This window comes from Falco naumanni, chromosome 5, assembly GCF_017639655.2.
Source record: "Falco naumanni isolate bFalNau1 chromosome 5, bFalNau1.pat, whole genome shotgun sequence".
Taxonomy (NCBI): domain Eukaryota; kingdom Metazoa; phylum Chordata; class Aves; order Falconiformes; family Falconidae; genus Falco; species Falco naumanni.
The window spans coordinates 91,467,664-91,486,809 of NC_054058.1; the positions used below are offsets into that span (position 1 = coordinate 91,467,664).

Here is a 19,146-nt window from a genome sequence, read left to right on the forward strand (position 1 = left end):
AGCTTAACACTGCCTGCAGTGCTCTGGGGGGCACATCGCTGGTGGGGAAGGGAGAGCTGGTGCTAGCAGCCCAAACTGGATCACAGCCCCTTCCCAACCTCCTTTACTGGAGTACCTCTTTACTATTAAAACAAATTGTGACTCGTGTTTCTCATAAGTAAATATCAACAAAGGTAAAATGAGGTTTTTAGCGTAGGGTCAAAAGCATGGGAACAGCTGAGTTGGTGAAGCTCTGACCCTGCCATGATGTGGATCCCTCCTGTCAGAAGTCACAGCGTACGTTTAAGGGCACCAACCATTTGCTGTGGTAAGAGCTACTCTAACACTGGAAACAGTGTCTGGAGAGAACCAGGTTCCTGAAAGAAATCCCCCAAGTTTTCAACAAATTCTCTTTGTGATCACTGGATACCAAGGCATGCCTGGGTTTGCATTTATCGCAGTTCAGGACACAAAAGTGAATGATCACTACAGCTGTAAATTTTTTAGTCTTGGACTATTGGCTGCTTTGTACCAGCTGTTTTTGTAACGTCATATAATATTGTATTAATATTTATTATATTATAGAGGGTATCCATTATATAATGTATTCATGGCGGGTTACATATTATATTATTAAAATACCAACAACTACTCAGAACCATTTCCACAAGCTGGAGCTTCTTACAGTCTTGGGACATCATTCAGCAGCTAAAAATAGCTGAAGTACAAAGCAGGTCTAGGCATCCCCAGCCTTTGGTTAGCTGTTTCCCACGCATTCTCCTGACAAACACACATCACCTCCCACAGAACAGGGCTATGTGCATTAAGCTGACTATCCCAGTTGTTCCTTTGTTGGTTTGGGTGGGTTATTTTTGCCACCATAGGTTTGAAAATAAACAAAACAACAGTGTATGCTGTCCAGAATATGGTCCCATAGAAAACATTTCCAATTATCTCCATCTGCAGTGAGAGAGAACTTTCAGGATGATTTCTTCTATGATATTTCAAAGACACATCAGTTTATGGTAATATCAATAACTACTACTGAAAATTTTATTTGAAGAATACTGCTTTACAAATACTACATAGGAAAAGATCAGTAATCAGGTGCATAAGCAACATTTTATGGATAAACGCTTTTTTACATTAAAATCAAAGTAAGATCATTATCTGAGGGCCAAGGATGCTAAATTATGCCAGTTGTTTCTGACCATTCTAATAAAACACAATGTTGAGCTCCTGAGTAAGTGGGGCAGAAATCCGTAAAGTGAGTTTCTGTGAAGATAAAAGACAGGAAAATAATGAAAAAATTATTTCTAATATGAAAAATAATGAAAAATCCTTGAAAAAAGACCAGCTCAAAGCAGAGAATAAGAAGGGAAACTTGAGCTTAGACTTTCATGATTCCCTTAACATCATCTGGTAGGCAAGTATGCATCTTTGTACTGGTCTATCCAATTCAACATCCCTTTTAGAAGTTTAGGAACAGTTTAAAACTGATTAATGAATTAAATATGAAATCATAAATACAATACCTGTCCTGCTCTCTCTGTTCAATGTTAAAGTTGGTGTACTTTATGCTACTCACATAATTTCCATTTCCAGTACTTCACCAGTTTTATCTTTAGGTTTCAGAATTAATAATCTCTTAAAATGCATGATATCCATTCACACCTCTTAGCTATTTCTTTACCCACCCACAAATTCTTGTTATCATCACTCTAACAGTCTATGTTTAGATCACTTCTTCAAAGTATGTAATATTGTCATCTTTCATCAAAAACAGTTCTCTCCCACTACTTGGTAAGTAGGCATTCCACTTCTTGAATAATTTTCCTTTTATTCAAATACAGCACCGGATCCAAACAAAAATACTACAGCCCCATCCAAACTCTGACCTAAAAGTGCCAGGCAGCCAGAAAGGCCTCTCCAGACTTCACTACTGCGCAGACTGTGGGAATTATGGACACTGGGAACCTCCCTGCACCTCCCAGCAGAGAATGCAAGTGGAAGAAAAAGGAGAACCTTCCTATGCCCGGGTCATTTTGTTGCCAGCACAAGCCTGGCCAACAGATGTGCTCTTCCAACATTCCTGCTGCAGTCATAATAGAATTCCTGTGGCTTTTAGGTACCACACTCCAGGGGCGGGGCGGGGGGAAGATAAGAGACTGCTAATAATAGGAAGATGCTGCAGTATTACAAATGTCAGACCAGGGTAGCACTGCATGAATCAGAGAGAAAGAAGTGGCTTATTACCAAGCAAACTGCTTCTATTTATATACAAATAACTACGGCTCAATTATGCACTTAAGCACTGCTTTTAGGCAAATTTGCTTTCTGTATAGCAAAAGCAATGTGGTAGAAGTTACTTTCTACTACATCCCTTCAAACAGTACGTCTTTGTGCTTGTTAAACTATTACACACTATGTAATCTCATTAAGCCTGTGAGAAAGTGGCAATTTTGCCCTTTAGAATTTGTTATTTTTTTAATTACATGGATTGTAAGTTTCCAAGATCTAAACCCAAGCTGCTAGCGCTTATTTTTTTCATAGAGTCAAACATGAGAGGATTATAGGTAATGGCATTACAACATCTGTACAGGGATGGTGGGAGAGGTTTGACTGAATCTTTTACAATTGTGAGAGCAATATATTTAGCTGGATTAAATGATGTAAATTTTGTGTAGTTTTGGACCTTCCCTAATGCAGCAGCTTGGTGGTTTTTTTCTCTGTTATTTAAAGTAGTTTTTAAGTCACTGAGATAATCTTTGTGCTTAAATCACATTTTAAACGATACTTCCGTGACAAGCCTTTTAGTCTTAATCATCTTTTTTATGTGATGCTGTTAGTATGCAGTTATCTTCTGGATTTCTGTGACTGGTGCCTTCAAGCACATCTCAATGGAGTATTTTTGTTACCCTGCCACATTTATGTCGCTTTCAACTTGCTTAGAGGCAGTTTGGCTGTTAAACAATTTCTTCCCTTGAGGCAATACTGGTTACACATTTATGACATCGTCTCTGAAAGTGAGTTTTTTACGATTCTCCAAGGCAGAAATTTGTTCTCAGCAATTTTTCTTCCTTTACAGATTCCTTCAATAAAATAACTGTTAGAATCAGGTGTGTATAATAGGGATCACACTTTGGTTACAAATAAACTTAAATCATTAAGCCAAATGGGTAAAGTACCATAAAAGGTGACATCCATTGCTTGTTCCTCAGCTATCTTTGATTGAATGGTGAGTTAGTGGCATCTTAGTGTTAGTACTGGGAGTTTCCTAGATGCAGACCAGTGCTGAGGAGCGAGCAACGCTTCTCATACAAAGTGTGCACAACCCACTTCAGCCTGGTGGCTGGTGACAGATGTAGGATAAATGACCAGAGCAAAGGAAGTTTACCCAGTGTTGCTCCTTTTGTCTATTCTCCTGTGGAAAAGGCAATTGGGACCACAGAGGCTGTTGCAGCTGTTCGTTAGGGGTGTTCAGTCTGTCCCCTTTGGAGCATCTTCTTGTTGGTGCTGGGGGAGCACTGCACAAGCAAGTCATGCATTTTTGACCTGAGACTCTGAGGCTGGACACTTTAAGATGCTGAAACCATAACTGTTGTCTCACTTAGGAACACAAAGGTACAGCTGAGATTTGCCCTTCCCTCCTCTGAAGATAGGGTGACACTCGTTAGAGCCAGTGATGCTGTAATCATTTTTGGACACTAAGTAATTGTGAAAAAAGTTCTCTATCACTTCGTTTCCGCAGCTGATAGAGAGGGTCGACAAGTTTTCTCATGTTACCAGAGTGATAATAATGACCATAAAATTGCTAACATTTCCCCCCAGTTTGTGGAGCTGGATCTTCTTTTCATTACTTCATTAGTTTAAAAACTTGTATAAGGGGCAGACATAAAGCAGAAGAGAGCATATGTGTAATAGCGAAGATTAAACTTTCCTTAAACAACTCTTGCTTTTGCTTCCCCTGCCCCCACCCCCTACAACTCAGACTGTTGTATCTGGTTACACTTGGAAATGTAAAGAGGTGTGGATGAGAAACTGTTCCTGTTATTCATTGACTATCCCCCTTTCCCCAAAGTTTTTCATAACTGCTCAGTGCAGCTCTTACCCCACTCAGCTCATAAGCGATAGCATCTCCATGGATGGCTCTTCCATTCACAACAACAGCATGAGGTCTCTGTTTCAGGCCAAGAATTGTAATTTTGTTGTACTTCAGAGTGTCAGCCCCTCGGTAGCCATTTTTAAGTATTTCTGTCTTCAGGTTTCCCTGGAAAAAGCCACAGAGAATATTTTAGGGCCACTACAACTCTTTAGAGGTGACTTACTGCATACTGTTACTGTTGTGGTCTCATCTTTGTCAATGAACACGTAGGATGTCTTCCAACATAGATATTCAAGTCAGAGATCATAAAGAAAAACCAGTCACATTCATTTTTATATAACAAAGGTTTCGTGTGTGATTATAAACTACCAAATGAAGAAACAAAATAACATTTACACCATTCATTTGGAATCTTCTTGGACATGTTTTTTCTACTTGTAATCAATGCAAATTTGGTTCTTGTACCCATTTACAGGGTACAAGCAAAGCCAAAATCCAGATAAGGAGATTCAATTAGTGACCCTAAGGCAGATTTAATTAACATCCACAATGAACTGTTTTAAACTGTTTGCATCTTCCACAAACGTCACCTGCTAGATATTTTGCCCCTATTTTATGCCCCACATCCCCACAGCTCCTGCTAGAAATTGCTGTTATATGTATCCCAGCTTTAAGGACATTGAAGGAGCACAGGTCCACAGAGCTTTGTTTGTTGCACTTCTTATTTACTATATATCCTGTATTTAGGGATATACCAAGAGGACATACAAAGTCATTAAACAAATTCATTTGGATCACCAGCGACAGTAATTTCCCATGCAAGCAATGAAGAGGAATCATTGCATTTGTTATGTGATCAAAGTTGTTAAGGAAATAAAGATGAATTACACTGCTCAGGAAATGATGAATTACTATGCAATCATGACTTTTTAAAAATATGCCAAGGAGAAATTCATGATGGAACCTTTTGCATAAATTAGCTTATGTTATTTCAATGGTGCACAGTAGGAGGGGAGCAGAAGCTAGATCACAGTGTTAGTAAGTCAGGGCTGTGCTTAGACTGCTTATTTCAGGCATCCACACTAAAAATAAGGGCTAAGGCCAGCACGCTGATTTAAACTGCCTAAATAAGGAGTGTTGGCTATTAGGAGCAAATGGGGAGAGGCCTCTAAAAGCCTCTGCAGAATTTGTTAGGGTACTTATGTGAGGTGTCTTCTCCCCATGGGCAGAGCTGCAGCATAAGGGGAGGTTCAGTATAGAGAGACCACCTCGCTACGGTGATTTATTGCTGCCTCAGTTGTGGCTAAGCAGGAGATCTAGCTCGAGGTGGCCACATAGACCCGGTGAGCTCAGTGTGATGCTGAACTCAGTGATTGCAACTGTATGACTAAATGAGGCTGCGCTCGAGCTCTGAGGCCCTGAGCCAGGACTCTGCAGTAGACACCACTGTCCCTCTGACCAAAAACTAGAACTGAAGGTGTTGGGGAGACAGGGAAGTGATGGTTTGGGGGAATGAGTGACCCTCTCCTCCCCAAGCATCCGGTAATTAAAGCAACTAGACCCAGGGAGGTTCTGAGTTCTGGATATCACTGAAAGCCCGATAAATGCGAAGCAAAAAGAAGCCTTAGATGTGAGGTCAGAAGCCAGGATTTCCTTCTGCACTTCTGAGCAGCAGTCATGATTTTTGTTTCTTAACTATCTTGCTCTGGTCCTATGAACTTCACCTTTTTTTTTTTTTTTCCCCTCACATTTTCTCCCTGAAAATTGGACCAGTTTTAGGAGGAACTTGCTTTCAGGCTATTCAGGTACCCAGTGGGTAGCGTATGCTTTCAGAAGCTCCCATCTCCTTGGGCAGGCCTTCCCGTCACCATCCCTTTAGCGTAGTCTGGACTCACTTGGTACAGTCTGAGCACATTGCCTTCTCTGCCACATCTGGGGATGAAGGCAGAGTTTATGGCTCTCCCTGCTCCTTCCTGAAGTACAGAGGATCTTACATATCTGGCTCACATATTTTTCTAGACTGGTAGTTTTAATATATGGGGCACTTTGACTTGGGGCACTCCGCCATTATGCTTGTCAAAACGGAGGTATCAAGGGAACTAAAATGCCAGTCGCAGTGAGACAGTACCAGGCAACTTGAGTCGTTCTCAAGTGCCTGCACTACCCTTGAATTCTTCTTTGTACTTCTGGGTTGTTTACGTGAAAATATAAATGAGAGAGTCTAATCCTGTTGCTGTTACCTGTGCAACACTTGTGCTGGGTTCAGAGCAAATTTTGCAATGTCAAACCTTATCAGTAAATGTCTTAGGGAACAAAACTTGTGTGTTCTCCTAAAACTAGGTCTGAGTAATTTATTCACTAACAATTTTTTAAGACTATACAAATGTGCAACAAATACCAAGACTTCATGTATTTCTCATACATCTGCAATTTGCTATTTGAGATGGACTGTTTTCTTTATAAACACATAATAAAAAATCAACATTAGAGATTATTGGAATGCATATAGGGACTTCAGTCATGGATATACAGGCAGAAGTCAAATATGAGCAATGAGAAATGGAAGTGCCAGTGAATCAACAATCTAATTTGCACAGATCAGAATTTAATATAAAACTCGATATTGTTTTTCTGTAGCCTTCCTGCAATAAATTACTTATACACAGACTACAGAGAGCTGAAGTGATTTTTCTTCCTTTTGCTGTTAAAATATCCTTTTTTTTGAAGAAGAACTTTTTTTTTCTTGGCAAACCAAGAAGAAAATACATTAAAAATTAAATTTAAAGTCTAAGTATGTGGTATTAGTTCCAGCAAAATATCTCACAAACATACAAGACTATAGCATAAAATCCTTTGGCTTACCCTGGCTTGCTCTTGCTCCTGGAAGACATACATTGTAAGAGCAATATCACAGTAGAGGTTAACATGATTTTATTCTTTTGAATATTTTCTGTAGACTACTTTGGGGCTTTTAGGAATACACAGCATGAAAATCATAGAATTATAGAACCATTTAGGTGGGAAAAGGCCTTTCAGATCATTGAGTCCAGCTGTTAACCTAACACTGCCAAGTCCACCACTACACCACGTCCCTAAACACCATATCTACACGTCTTTTAAATACCTCCAGGGATAGTGACAACCACTTCCCGGGCAGTCTGTTCCAATGCCTGACAACTTGTCGGTGAAAAAATTTTTCCTGTTATCCAAACTAAACCTCCCCTGGTGCAACTTGAGGCTGTTTGATCCTATCACTCATTCCACGGGAGAAGAGACCGACCCCCACCTGCTGACAGCCCCTGTCAGGGAGTTGCAGAGAACGACAAGGTCCCCCCTGAGCCTCCTTTTCTCCAGGGTAAACACCCCCAGCCTCTTTAGCCATTCCCCACAGGACTTGTGCCCCAGACCCTTCACCAGCTCCGTTGCCCATCTCTGGACACACTCCAGCGCCTCAACGTCCCTCCTGAAGTGAAGGGCCCAAAACTGAACACGGGATTCAAGCTGTGGCCTCACCAGTGCCCAGTACCGGGGGACAGTCACCGCCCTGGTCCTGCTGGCCACACTGTCCCTGACACAAGCCAGGATGCCGTTGGCCGTCTTGCCCCCCGGGCACCCTGCTGGCTCATGTTCAGCTGCCTTTTGACCAAAACCATGCCACGGTCTACACACAATATCCTATTTCTTACCAAATGCTAGAAATGTAGATGAAATATGATCTGTATATATTGTTGAAGTTGGGTAGGGTTTTTTACAATAACTTCCACAGCTTACTATCATGTACACTCATGAACTTCTGGTAGGTTATTTTATCCTATTTTTCACAATTGAAGCCTAGACACTTGCGGTTTTTTATAGAGCTTTCACAGGACACGTCTGCACAGAAGTGAGCACTGTGTGCAAGGCGTTAGTGCGCTGACCCTAAGCTAATCCATTCCTGGGCTGCATGGGGCAGCTGATCAGCACAGTGGGTCGCCAGCAGCATGCTGAAGAGCTCCGTGGGAGAGAGAGACCGACCATGAGAGCAATCTCTGTGCTCTCAGACAAGGAAACACAAGCTAAAGAAGTGAGGCTACATAATTCTCTGGGCCACAAAATAAGAACTTCAAGTGATTAGAGTTAAGGAGTTGCTGGGATATCCTGAAGAGAGGAATGTAGCCTTCTCCCAGCCATCAGACTAAAAGTGTCTTTAGGAAGAAGACAAGGAAAAAGGTCCCTTGTACCCAGAAGCTGTGACTCAGAGGGGGTGGGGGGAAAAAAAGAAGAACAGCTGAAAAGCTGAATTTTCATGTTCACATCACAGCGGGGACGTTAACGATGTGTCACTATGATAATGAAGCAAACTCAGAACTACAGCATCATAGCTGGATTATTTTGTAGCTGTCTGTAAATGAAAGCATTAGGTGGCTTACCAGGTTTAAAGGCTGAGCTGTAAGAAAGCAGCTTTCCAGAGAATAGCAGACATCAGCACCTTACAACGGCCACGCTAAAATACGGCTAGCTATCTGTATGTATGCAGGTACCTTGCACGCTGCTACTTACTTTGCTGTATGTATATTTAGCCAAGAAGTAGTTCTCCTTTTCAATAGTATCTGTCAAAAAACAGAGCAAGGAGGATTGATATCAAAACGGAGCAAAATCCATAAGCAGTTCACGTTAATTGTAGTGAGTGGCTAACATCAGACTAAGAGGATTTGTGGGCTATTTAATCTCTTCCTCTAGTATTAGGGTGATCTCAGGGGAACGCGACACGAGTGGTTGCCCCCTCCAGCAGGCCAGCTGTTCCGTGTCACACCTTTCTCATATCAAAACACTGACTTAAGAGCAATCTGCGTTTCACCTCTGTAACATTCAACTTGGGGTCGGTTCTCCAGCTATTTCTAGCAGAAGTCAGCGCCATCATACAGCTGGAGGGGTGGCCTGAGGAGAGCCCTGTATACAGACACTGCCTCATAGCAGGGGACCAGGCTTACCGATTGAATCACCATCATCCCAGAAGAGAGATCCGGAAGCTTCTTCTTGTTCATCTAGGGCAATAATGAGCCCAAATGGGTTCAGACGGCTGTTGACAAACATTGAGAAGTGTCAATACAAACTTGTGGGCACTGCCCCTTCCAAGTTATTTACAGTCTTCTGAAATGATGACAAAAACTTTGCCTTGCTCTGTGCCACTGAAGCGTAGAATTCCCACTTTTTGAGTGCTTGTGTGACCAGTTTTCCCTTCTTTAGTGGCCTTAATGTATGATAACTGGGCAGTCGAGGAAGCAACTGTTCGCCAGTGCCACGTTCCTATGGTTTGGATTGGTTGCTGCACAGTGCTGTTCCCATCCCTCCCTACTCACATTAGCTTCTGAGCGTGGTTCAGACTTAAGACCAGTACATTACCCATTGGCATGGGGAAATCCTTTTCCTCAAAAGAGATTTGAGGTTTTCCACCTTGCCCGTGGCATTTTATAAATTCATCCAAGGAGAAGAGTTTTGCATTTTCCCTTTGCATGTGTTTACTTTGAATGACCGACAGCCGGTCTGCGTGACAGTGAGAGGTGCAAAACCTTTTCCGAGCATAACCGCAGAGCCAGGAGTAGGTTTCAGCTGTGCAAATGATGACGTGGGCCACCTCTGGGGTGACTTCTAATGCAATAGACTGAATAGTGGGATAAAAGTGCTGTGCTTATCACCTGGGATGGCAGCCGGGAGCTGCAGATAGCCTCTCTTCTGCACTTTCTTTTGATTGCTTTTTTGGCTGGCTGTGGGTCTGACCCTCACCATGGCTGTTTGATGGCAGACATAGATGACATTACCTCTTAGTAGTGGTCGTGGCTGGTGCCTGTTCTGGCAGGATGTAGCCTCCACGGATGAACAGAGGGATCTTGCTCAATGGGGCAGCCACAGTAGCATAGTTCTTGATCCAGGTACTTGGCACTTTATTACCCTACCACAAAAGTTAATGCAATTTAAAAACCCATAGATCCAGGCACTGTACATTGTGACCATATACAACTGAAAAGGAGACCAAGGGGTGCATCTTCATCTCAATTATGTCAGTGAAAATGCAAACAAAAAAGCAGATTTCAGGGGTATTATTCAAGTTCCTTTTTTAACATGAAAGAGGATCTAGCCCCTGCAGTGATGCATATGCATGAGATAGAAGCATCGTGAACGAAGGACAGCAAATCATTTTAAAAATGGTATCATTATTCCTTATATTGTAAAAAAAAAAAAACCAACACCAAACTCATCAAGACACTGTGCATAAAGCAAAAGGAACTTTTGCTTCCTCTTTTTATGCATATGAAGCCTGTCACATTTCAGTTTAAGGTATGTGATTCATAATCATTTGGGAATGCAAACTGTAGATCTTCTTCTCTTTTAAGAACAAGTCTTCCCCTTTCAAAAAGTAATTACATCATTCAACGAGTGAAATTCATCTATGTGTAGACAACCAGCATTAAGTTCTCTGCATCATTCTTTTCTGGTTTAATGCCTCAAAACCAGGTGTACACAAGGTTTATGTACAGAGTAGGTACCAGAAAGGCTTTGCTCTTGCCCTCTGTAAATGGTAAACCAGCCTTGGTTTTGGATAAGCGCCATGTGTATGGCAAGTACGTGCCAAATGCTGGGAGGCGAGCTTTGCTATTGCCCGGGGCATGCCCCACAGGCAGGACAAGGGACACCAGGGCTGCCATCCCCATGCCCAGCCCAGCAAGAGGGGCTCAAAGGGAACCACAACAAGGAGAGCTGAATGAAATCCTTGCCCTTGCAGTGCCACAGTCTTATGAAAAAAAAAAAAAAAAGTGGGAAAGGGTTGGATGAACCTCCATCTGAGGACAACAGCCGAATGCTGAAAATGACTAAACTTCTTTACAAATAAGTCTGAATTTCCTCTGAAAGCATTTCTGTCCTACCCACTCCTCTGCCAGCATTGCTCAGGGTAGTTAAGAGCAGAGCAGTCTGATGCTCCTGGGCTCCCATTTCTGAGAGCTTTTAGCATCAGCCTAACTACTGCTGCTGAAGCCAACGCTGGTCTTACCCTGCAGATTGCAGCCGGGCATAGTTAGGTTGAAACTGAGCACTTTTAGAAATGCAATACTGGGGATGGTGTTGGAAAGGTCAGTACTTGTAGTCCCTGAAACTGGAAGAGGCTGGCATTTTCCACAGAGCTGATTGTTCTGCATCTCTTGGAAGCATCTTTCAGAGTAGAGCCTCACCCTGCTCTCTAAATATGCCTTCTGTCAAAAGTGATGCCTGTGCAAAACTGCATGCACAAAACGGTTTGCAGCACGCTCTCAGGAGCGCGACTCACGTTTCTGTCACTGTTTCTATGCAGGGAAGTGTATCAGTACAAGAATTAAAACATACACTAAAGGAGGGAAAAGAAAGAAATCTTGAGTTTTAGACTGCTCTTGAAAATTCAGTTCTCTGTGTCTTAGAGCTTTACAATCCAAAAATAGAAAATAAAATGCTACTGAAAGCTGTGTAATTTACTCTCCCGACTAGCCTGGTGTAGACTTTTTGTGCTCTAGTTTTCTTAAACACAGATGCTGAAGTAAAAATACTGCTGAACATTGCTAAAAGTTATTTTGCTGGAATCGTACCATTTTAAATTATGTAAAAAAAGTATGAAACTGTATCTTAAAAATACATACGGTATAGTAGTCAAACCATGGCGCTTCAGGGAAGTATACATCCACAGATCTTGCTCCCTGTAATTGGTATAAAGTGATTAAAATCTTTTTTCTTTTTGCATTTCTGATATTACATTAGCTTTATTATATTTGTGCATGGAGAGATGTATGCTGAATATTCTAATAACATCAAATCTTGGATATTATGGCTGAGTTATTACCATAGCGGTGGACTAGTGCTGGCTAACCCATAACACTAAATAGATGAACCAACCCTATCTGGGGTATTTTACTGACATTCCGTGGGATGAGTCAATGTTATATGATTCTTTTCGTCTAGTACATCGCTCTCTGTACTGCAAATGCAACTGGCCTAGATGCACTCCTCTGACATCTGAGCAATCCCAGTGAGGTCTACAGCAGCCTTTGCAAGACAGATCCTCACATCTGACGATGGAGTGTGGGGACACCACTGCTCAGTGCCTCTTGCACCATTCCCGTTGCAGAAATAGGCAAAGTGTAAGGTCTGGCAAGGATACACAACCATTTCTCTTTTTGGCAACAATTTGAAGTTGCCGGTAAACAATAATAAATAATGTGCTGCTAATTGCACAATTGCTGTACTTCATTTTGCAGCGTGCATTGTATCATATTGCTGCAGAGATGAAATCATGTTAAAGGCACTTTGCATTATTAAGTCCAGGAAAAGCTGAAATCAAAACATACTTCCTTTTTTGTCACAAGTTGCTTATTTTCATAGATTAATTTTGATTCTCAACACGGATGTCTGCCCCTTTGCTGAATTATGGTTTAGCCCCAAGGTCTACCCCAGGGAGCATATGAAGCATGAAGAGTAAAGGTGGAGTAGAGTTAAGGCAAAGTTACTGTTTGACATTTTAGGGCTTTTATAGATAGATAGATGTATGTATGTATGTATTTATAGAAGGACTAAGAAATAACTGATTTATTACAGTATGCAAATCTCACAATAGAATGCAACAATTGCTAAACTGGAAATCTGTCTTGCCCCACAGCCCATCTCCCACAGTGGACAGTGCTAAGTATTTCAGGCAAAGTGTCCCAGTGCTGCAGAAAGGAAGGTTGTGGTAGTTTGTTTCGATCTTACTAGCTGTTTAACAAATAAAGGTAGGCTTAATCTACAAAGCACCTTTAAAACTTGAAGGAAAAACCCTATAAAGTCAAGATGCCCCTCTCTCCATATTTTCTCTGCAGTATTATGACAGCCCTGGACATTCTGGTCTGCAGAAAAGTGTGTAATCTGGATTGTGATGAGCCTTGCCTTCGTGACTCCCTAAAGAACAAGCCAATGTGTAAGGCTCATTTTGGTTTTGATGGATGTCCCACCTGCTCACACCCTAGGACTCAAGGAATGAAGGGAAAGCTGGCCCTGACCCAGAGGGAAAGAGCTGGCCCTGACCCATCTTCTCTAGATAAGCTGGTGCCATGCTGGTTTGACCCAGTTACTGCTGGCCCGCAGTGCCACGGTGAGGGGCTCAGAGCTCGCCTCAGCCCCTGCCCTGCTAGCTGGCACAAGCCCTGGCTGCCACCCCTTTCCCACTGCAAGACCCAGCAAGGTGTTGCCTCCAGAGCTGTGCTTCCCCCATCAAGCCACAGGCACTCAGCCTTTTTTTTCTGCTGCAGTCCCCCCAGAAATGTTAGGAATCCCTTATGTAGTCCCCCTATAATTTTATATGTTCTTATAATATTCCCTTTCATTCAGATCTTTGCAGAAAGCCACTCCTGGTTTATCAGCCTCTCTTCATGGGAAGGTTTCTTTCATATCTTACATCATCTCTCTGGTCTGAGACCCTGTGAAATCTCATTAGCCATCAGCTATTAGAAACCTGGGGGAGTCTGGAGTTGAAGGACCGATGGATGAAGCACCTCAGTGGAGTCAGAATGGGTTTAGGTGCAGGAGTAAGAATTTCTTTTTAAATTCACAGAGGCACAAGGGCTTGTTAAAAAAAGGTGACTAACAGTGGCCTATTTATAAGTTTGATCATCAGCAATGTCTAGAAAACATATCAGATATTCTGACAGCATGCAGATCACAAACACTATCTAGCTCTTCTCAGACATACCTTTCTGATGCTGACAGCAGCCAGTGGGGCAAGAAGAGAAACCCACCCTTGGTCCAGCTGAGCAGTGAGAGCCATGCCCAGCACAGCCATAGGGAAATGCTGCTTTTTAAAACCTGTCACGTTAGCAGCCAACATTGCCATTACTGCTTCCATAATGACTGTATTTGCCTGTGAAGCTGGGAAACTCCTATCACAGCCCCTGAGATGTTGCAGTTCCAAAACGCTGTGGGTGACTGGTAATATGGAAACCAGTTTGCTTTAATATCTGCGTGTTTCTTCCTAGCTTAACAATTACTGCTCTGCGTGCGTCCTTGGAGGGAGCTGTCAGCACGATAACAGGAGCACACGAGGGACAACATCCAGCCTGTTTACATCCATTCAGCGCTTGGAGTAGCAGGGAAAAGCCATGCCCTCACTTTCATCCTCCCACTTCAAGCACTGGGCAGCTCTGTACTGTCTGTGCTGCTCAGAAATGCCTTCTGTAGGCTTTGGCAGTGGAGGGAAGAAACGGGTGGAATTCCTAAGCAAACATGCCCTGAATGTCATCCAGTGCCCTAAGCACAGTTTGTTTCTTTTATTTGAGTACGATGGCATTTTTTAATTACAGTACTTGCCTCTTGAAGAACAGGAGCAATCATAAAAGCGGGTCCCCAAAGGAAGGCAGTATCTATTCCATGAGTCTGCTGATCAGAGGTAAATCTAGTGTTGAAAGTGAGATGCACAACATTAATTCACTTTTTTGTAGAACTTGCAGAATATTTTTGATATTATTCACTGTGACAAGAAATCTACTTCCTTGACGCATCCTTCAATGCTGCCAGATATTTTTCCCAGTTGAAGGAATGCCAAAAGCTGGACAGAGGTTCAGAAATTACAGTAGCACCTACCGTACTGGAGTAGACCAGAACCCTCACAAAATGCTGGAGCTGATTTCTTTTCAGAATAGCAGCTGTGGGAAAACTACTAACTTAATTTCTGTCCAGTGAGTTGAGACTTCATCGAGGGAGCCAAAGAGCAGGATAGGGGCCAGGACCAGGAGAGGGAACACGGAGGAATAACACCGTGCTCTAGGAACCAAAGCATTTGTAAAAATCCTTGAATCTGGCTTCCCACACCGTTCGCAAATTTACATTAGAAATCTTCTGCAGGGCAAACACAAAACTAAGTTCATATATATTGTGCTTTTTAGCTGCCTTTCCTGAAGGGATGAAAACTGATGGAATTAAGTTCATTTCATTCAATACATTGCAATCATTTGGGATTCTGGTCATGTCCTCCAGAGTGCTTACAGCCCCATTCACTCGGCATTATCTGCCAGCCTGGGGAGAGGTCTCCGTGCCACCGTGCATCAGCTAATGGAAATACGGAATAGTACCTGGCAAAGAGGAGAGATCCTCCCCACCTCAGGAACCTCCGCTCATCTGGCACAAAACCATTAAGAATTTAAATATGCTTTCAGTCATTTGCAAGCCTGTCTCTGAGGAAATTCATAATGGATCCTCCTTCCCTAGTTAGCTTGTAAGAATGGCATGTGGAGTGTGTTTCAAGCCCTCCTAAAATCAAGGTACCTTGTACCTCCTGCTTTCTCCTGCTCTTCTGCCCCCTTTTCCCACCCAACAGCCCTGCTGCCTCATCAAAGATGGCATGTGGGATGGTTTACCACCATTTGCTTTTGACAAAATCACACTAGCTGTTGCATATTAATGCGTTCTTCCCAAAGGATGTCCAAATTAATTGGTTTAAAAAATTATTTACTGTGACTGTTTAACTGCCTTTGCAGCTGCCCCTATCTAAAGACAGGTTTCTGTTGTACTGTGGCCAGAGCAGAGCAGCTCAGTGTCGGTGTCCTGCTCTGACACCCTCCCTGCTCGGGGCATAGGCACGCACCGCACCCAGCCCAGACTTACAGGAATTACCCCAAATGAGGAAAAACTCCTCGGCAATAAAAAGACTATTCAGATTTCTGAAATATTGGACGTTTAGGGGAGTACATGGAACTCGGGGAAAAAAATGTGCTTGAAGACATGCCCCAGGCCCTGCCTGAAAGAAAATTCAATTTATTCAGAGTTTCTTTTTGCCAAAACTAGTAGCTCTTTTGGACACTTCAGTCTTGGTCATTACTGCATTTTGACATAATGCTTCGTAAATATTTAAAGTGGGGTGTGGTTTTTGATGAATTACCTTATCTTGAAGTTTTTGAAACATAAAACATTAGTTTTTCTTGCCATCTCAATAACTTCTCTGTATTTTTAATTTTGCTGTAATAAAATACCGATTCAGTATACTTTGTTGTGGGAGATTTCAGGAGAAAAAGCTGATCAAGACATTATGACAAAAGAGAAGTGGGTCTTATTTGCATGTGGAAAGAAACATCTCACCATCTAACTCAGCATTATTTTCTCATGCAATTAGAGCAACCATGAGCACAAATACAGCAAACAAATGAACTTCCTCACTTTGAAAATATAAGCCATTAAGCCATATCCGTGATCTATGAAAGGTGCTTAATTCTATCTACGTGCTTCTGATGGTTAGATGCTGGCCTCTATTCTGTCTTATTTTTCCTGTTGCCATGAAGCAGAGCTTTTCCTTCCAGTAATGGATTACCACCTCCCACTCTTTTTGTACCCCTGAGCTACCGGCACCTCTGTTTCACCAAGTGAAAGCCTCAGAGGCACCCAAAGTGCTTATAGAAATCTACTGGGATGGTTTTCCTGTTTGTTATTTGAAATGAGCACTTGAATATTTGAAATCAAATGAAAAATATGAAATGATCATATGAATTAACTATTGTTTGGAGACTCCTTGCCCAGGCAGAGTTGTTTTCACAGTAAGGCTTGTGAACTCCTAAGAACTCCACCTGAAAATAAGAATGCCCTTTTTTTAGATCTCCTTTGTATTTGTTACAAGTAAGGGAAAGGTTTGATATAAAATTCAGTCATCCATACATCCAAAATTCTGGTTTGGTTCTTTCTCTAAAACCCACATTTCTCCTCCTGTTAGTATCTGGGTCACTTTCCCTACTTGAGCAGACCCACTAAACCAATGGATATTAATTAGAAATAGTAAGAAATACTCATTAAGTAACAAAAGCAACCCGAATTAACTCATAATAGTAAGAAATACTTTTAAGCCGTTTTAGGACCTAGCTATGGCAACATTAGCAAGTGATGTGCCCGCCAAGGTGGGACCTGGGTAGTGAAACAGTTTGTACTGATCTCCCGATGCCTACACTCCCTGCTTGCGTTTTAGAGGTTTTATTTCCTAGTAATCCCAGTCTGATCGCTGACTAAACTGCCATCAATGGCTGGGGCACAACTTTCGGCTCAGTTTCACTCAATGGAAGTCTCCACTGGGGCATGTGAAACTGCTTTGCAATTCAAATCAAAGCAAATTTGGAAATTTGCTCATGTAGATGTGGCCCAGATGAGTAAAAGTATGCTGGGAATGGTCAGAAAAGCAGCTTTAGCATCACTAAAGTAATTCTGTATAGCAGCGATTAGCTAATATGAATGCCAAAATTAACTCTGTCATTTCCAATATTAATACAAACCTCATGAAGCAAAAACAGAGCTAAAATAAATACTCGAAATAGCATACAGCCCATTGTAAGACATGAGCACCTATGAAACCTCTCGCTAACGAACACATTTAAATAAGGTAGCAGAGTAGGAAGGGGAGGGATAGTACTTTTAAAATTTATCAGTTAGCCATTATGCTGAGTAGGCAAACAGGTTTTATGCATATCTTTTCCATACTTGAATGGTCTGCACTTTAGTGTAATCTCAGTTTAATTTGCAAAAAAAGCCTTACCCTTTAACCAAAATGTTTTTAACCTACTGGGAAAAAGAACTTTAAACAGACCAGGACGTAGCTTGCATCAATGAGACTAAACTGTGTCATAGGTTCGGGCAGTAAGTAGCCTCTCCTATGTATTATTTGCACTCTTTTTGCTCAAGTCTTTGCATAAAGCATTCTGAAGTAGAAAACTTACCAAAAGCGGGTAAAAAGCTAATTAAGAGCTGCTGAGGGGAAAACAAAACCTCACTTTGGTTCCTGCTTCTTCCAAAGATAAAAAAAAAATCAGTTGTTCCAAAAATCTGAGTCACATTTTCCATGTGATTTTTCAGTCTGTATTTATTAATCTCGGGTTTGCACCTGCTTCTACGCTCAAACATCTCTCTTGTTTTGTCTGTGCAATTTGTGGACACAGATGTAAGTTTCATACATAGCATGCAGATGCAAGTGCTAAATTGGAAAAAGCAAATGCTGTGGATGATTGAAAAATTGAGACTTCTCTGTCTGAGGCTGCCTTGGCATTCTGGACTAGAATAGAGATTTCATAGATTCCATTCAAATAGAGAAAATACAGGTATGTGATTCCTATTTTAAAAATAAAGAAACCTGCATATTTTCCTAAGATAAGGTATTTTCAGAATTCTCATTACTTACGTTGTTTTTCCCCACTGAAAACAAATATAAGTTATATTTTAATGAAAATCTATTACATATATTAAGAGGGGGTGTTTGTGCATGTAATTTGTTTAGATTTCATTGTAAAACTGTTCTTTTTAAGGGAGAGCATGCAGCAACATTGCTGTGACTATTCTCAAACAGACATTGACTAGTTTGCATATAGAAGTTCATCCACTTCTGTGGGTAAAATACGATAAAAAAGAGAGACTCCAAACTCACTCGTGCATCAGTGACCGCACCACCGTGCTTCCATGAACATGAGACTCAAAGAACAGGGTGTATAAGTATGGCAGCAGTGAGTATCTGATCCGAAGGGTGGTGCGAGATATCTTGGCAAACTCTTCTCCGAACACTGCTGGGTCTTGTTCCTGTTAAGGAAAAGCTTTTGATTTGTACTGAGCATTATAACTAGGGACTGCAAATTGAACAGAGAACCCATGTGCAACCTAAGGAAAGCTGTGACTGACGTAGTGCTGCAAAAGTGAGTGTTTAAGTAAGAAAAAGCACCGATTTGCAAACTGAAAGATGTATTAAGAACAACACCCGTTATCACCAAGTTAGTATTTGCATAAATTTTTCCTACTTGAAAAATTCCAATGAGTTCAGAGAGACCAGGTCCCAGCACGGTGTACGTGACCCCTCTGCCACCACCCCCAGCCTCGTGATGGGAGGGGAGCTGGGCTTTCACGTCCATGTGTGGGAACAGACACCCTGTCTCCAGACATTAGTTTATCCTGGAGCTGCAAGCCCTCTGGGACAAAGAAGGTGTAACACAGGAAAAGGGGAAGACTGATATTGTGCAAAACAAAGGCAGAAACATAATTATGTTGGCCAGGAACATAAAGGCAAATCTATTTAAGAG

At 41.8% G+C, this 19,146-nt stretch overlaps 1 protein-coding gene across 1 annotated transcript in view; it reads right to left on the minus strand.

The window, feature by feature from the left end:
• Positions 1-998: 998 nt before the first annotated feature.
• The window catches only part of LOC121089443 (maltase-glucoamylase, intestinal-like), a 61,932-nt gene continuing 43,784 nt past the window's right edge, over positions 999-19,146 (minus strand). The window contains exons 16-23 of the mRNA XM_040596665.1: positions 18,504-18,652; positions 14,423-14,507; positions 11,728-11,784; positions 9,883-10,013; positions 9,055-9,143; positions 8,624-8,673; positions 4,091-4,249; positions 999-1,254 (exon numbers count right to left, since the gene is read on the minus strand). Of these exons, the coding sequence (XP_040452599.1) occupies positions 1,195-1,254; positions 4,091-4,249; positions 8,624-8,673; positions 9,055-9,143; positions 9,883-10,013; positions 11,728-11,784; positions 14,423-14,507; positions 18,504-18,652 (780 nt within the window). The 3' untranslated portion in view covers positions 999-1,194. The remainder of the gene's footprint in view (positions 1,255-4,090; positions 4,250-8,623; positions 8,674-9,054; positions 9,144-9,882; positions 10,014-11,727; positions 11,785-14,422; positions 14,508-18,503; positions 18,653-19,146) is intronic.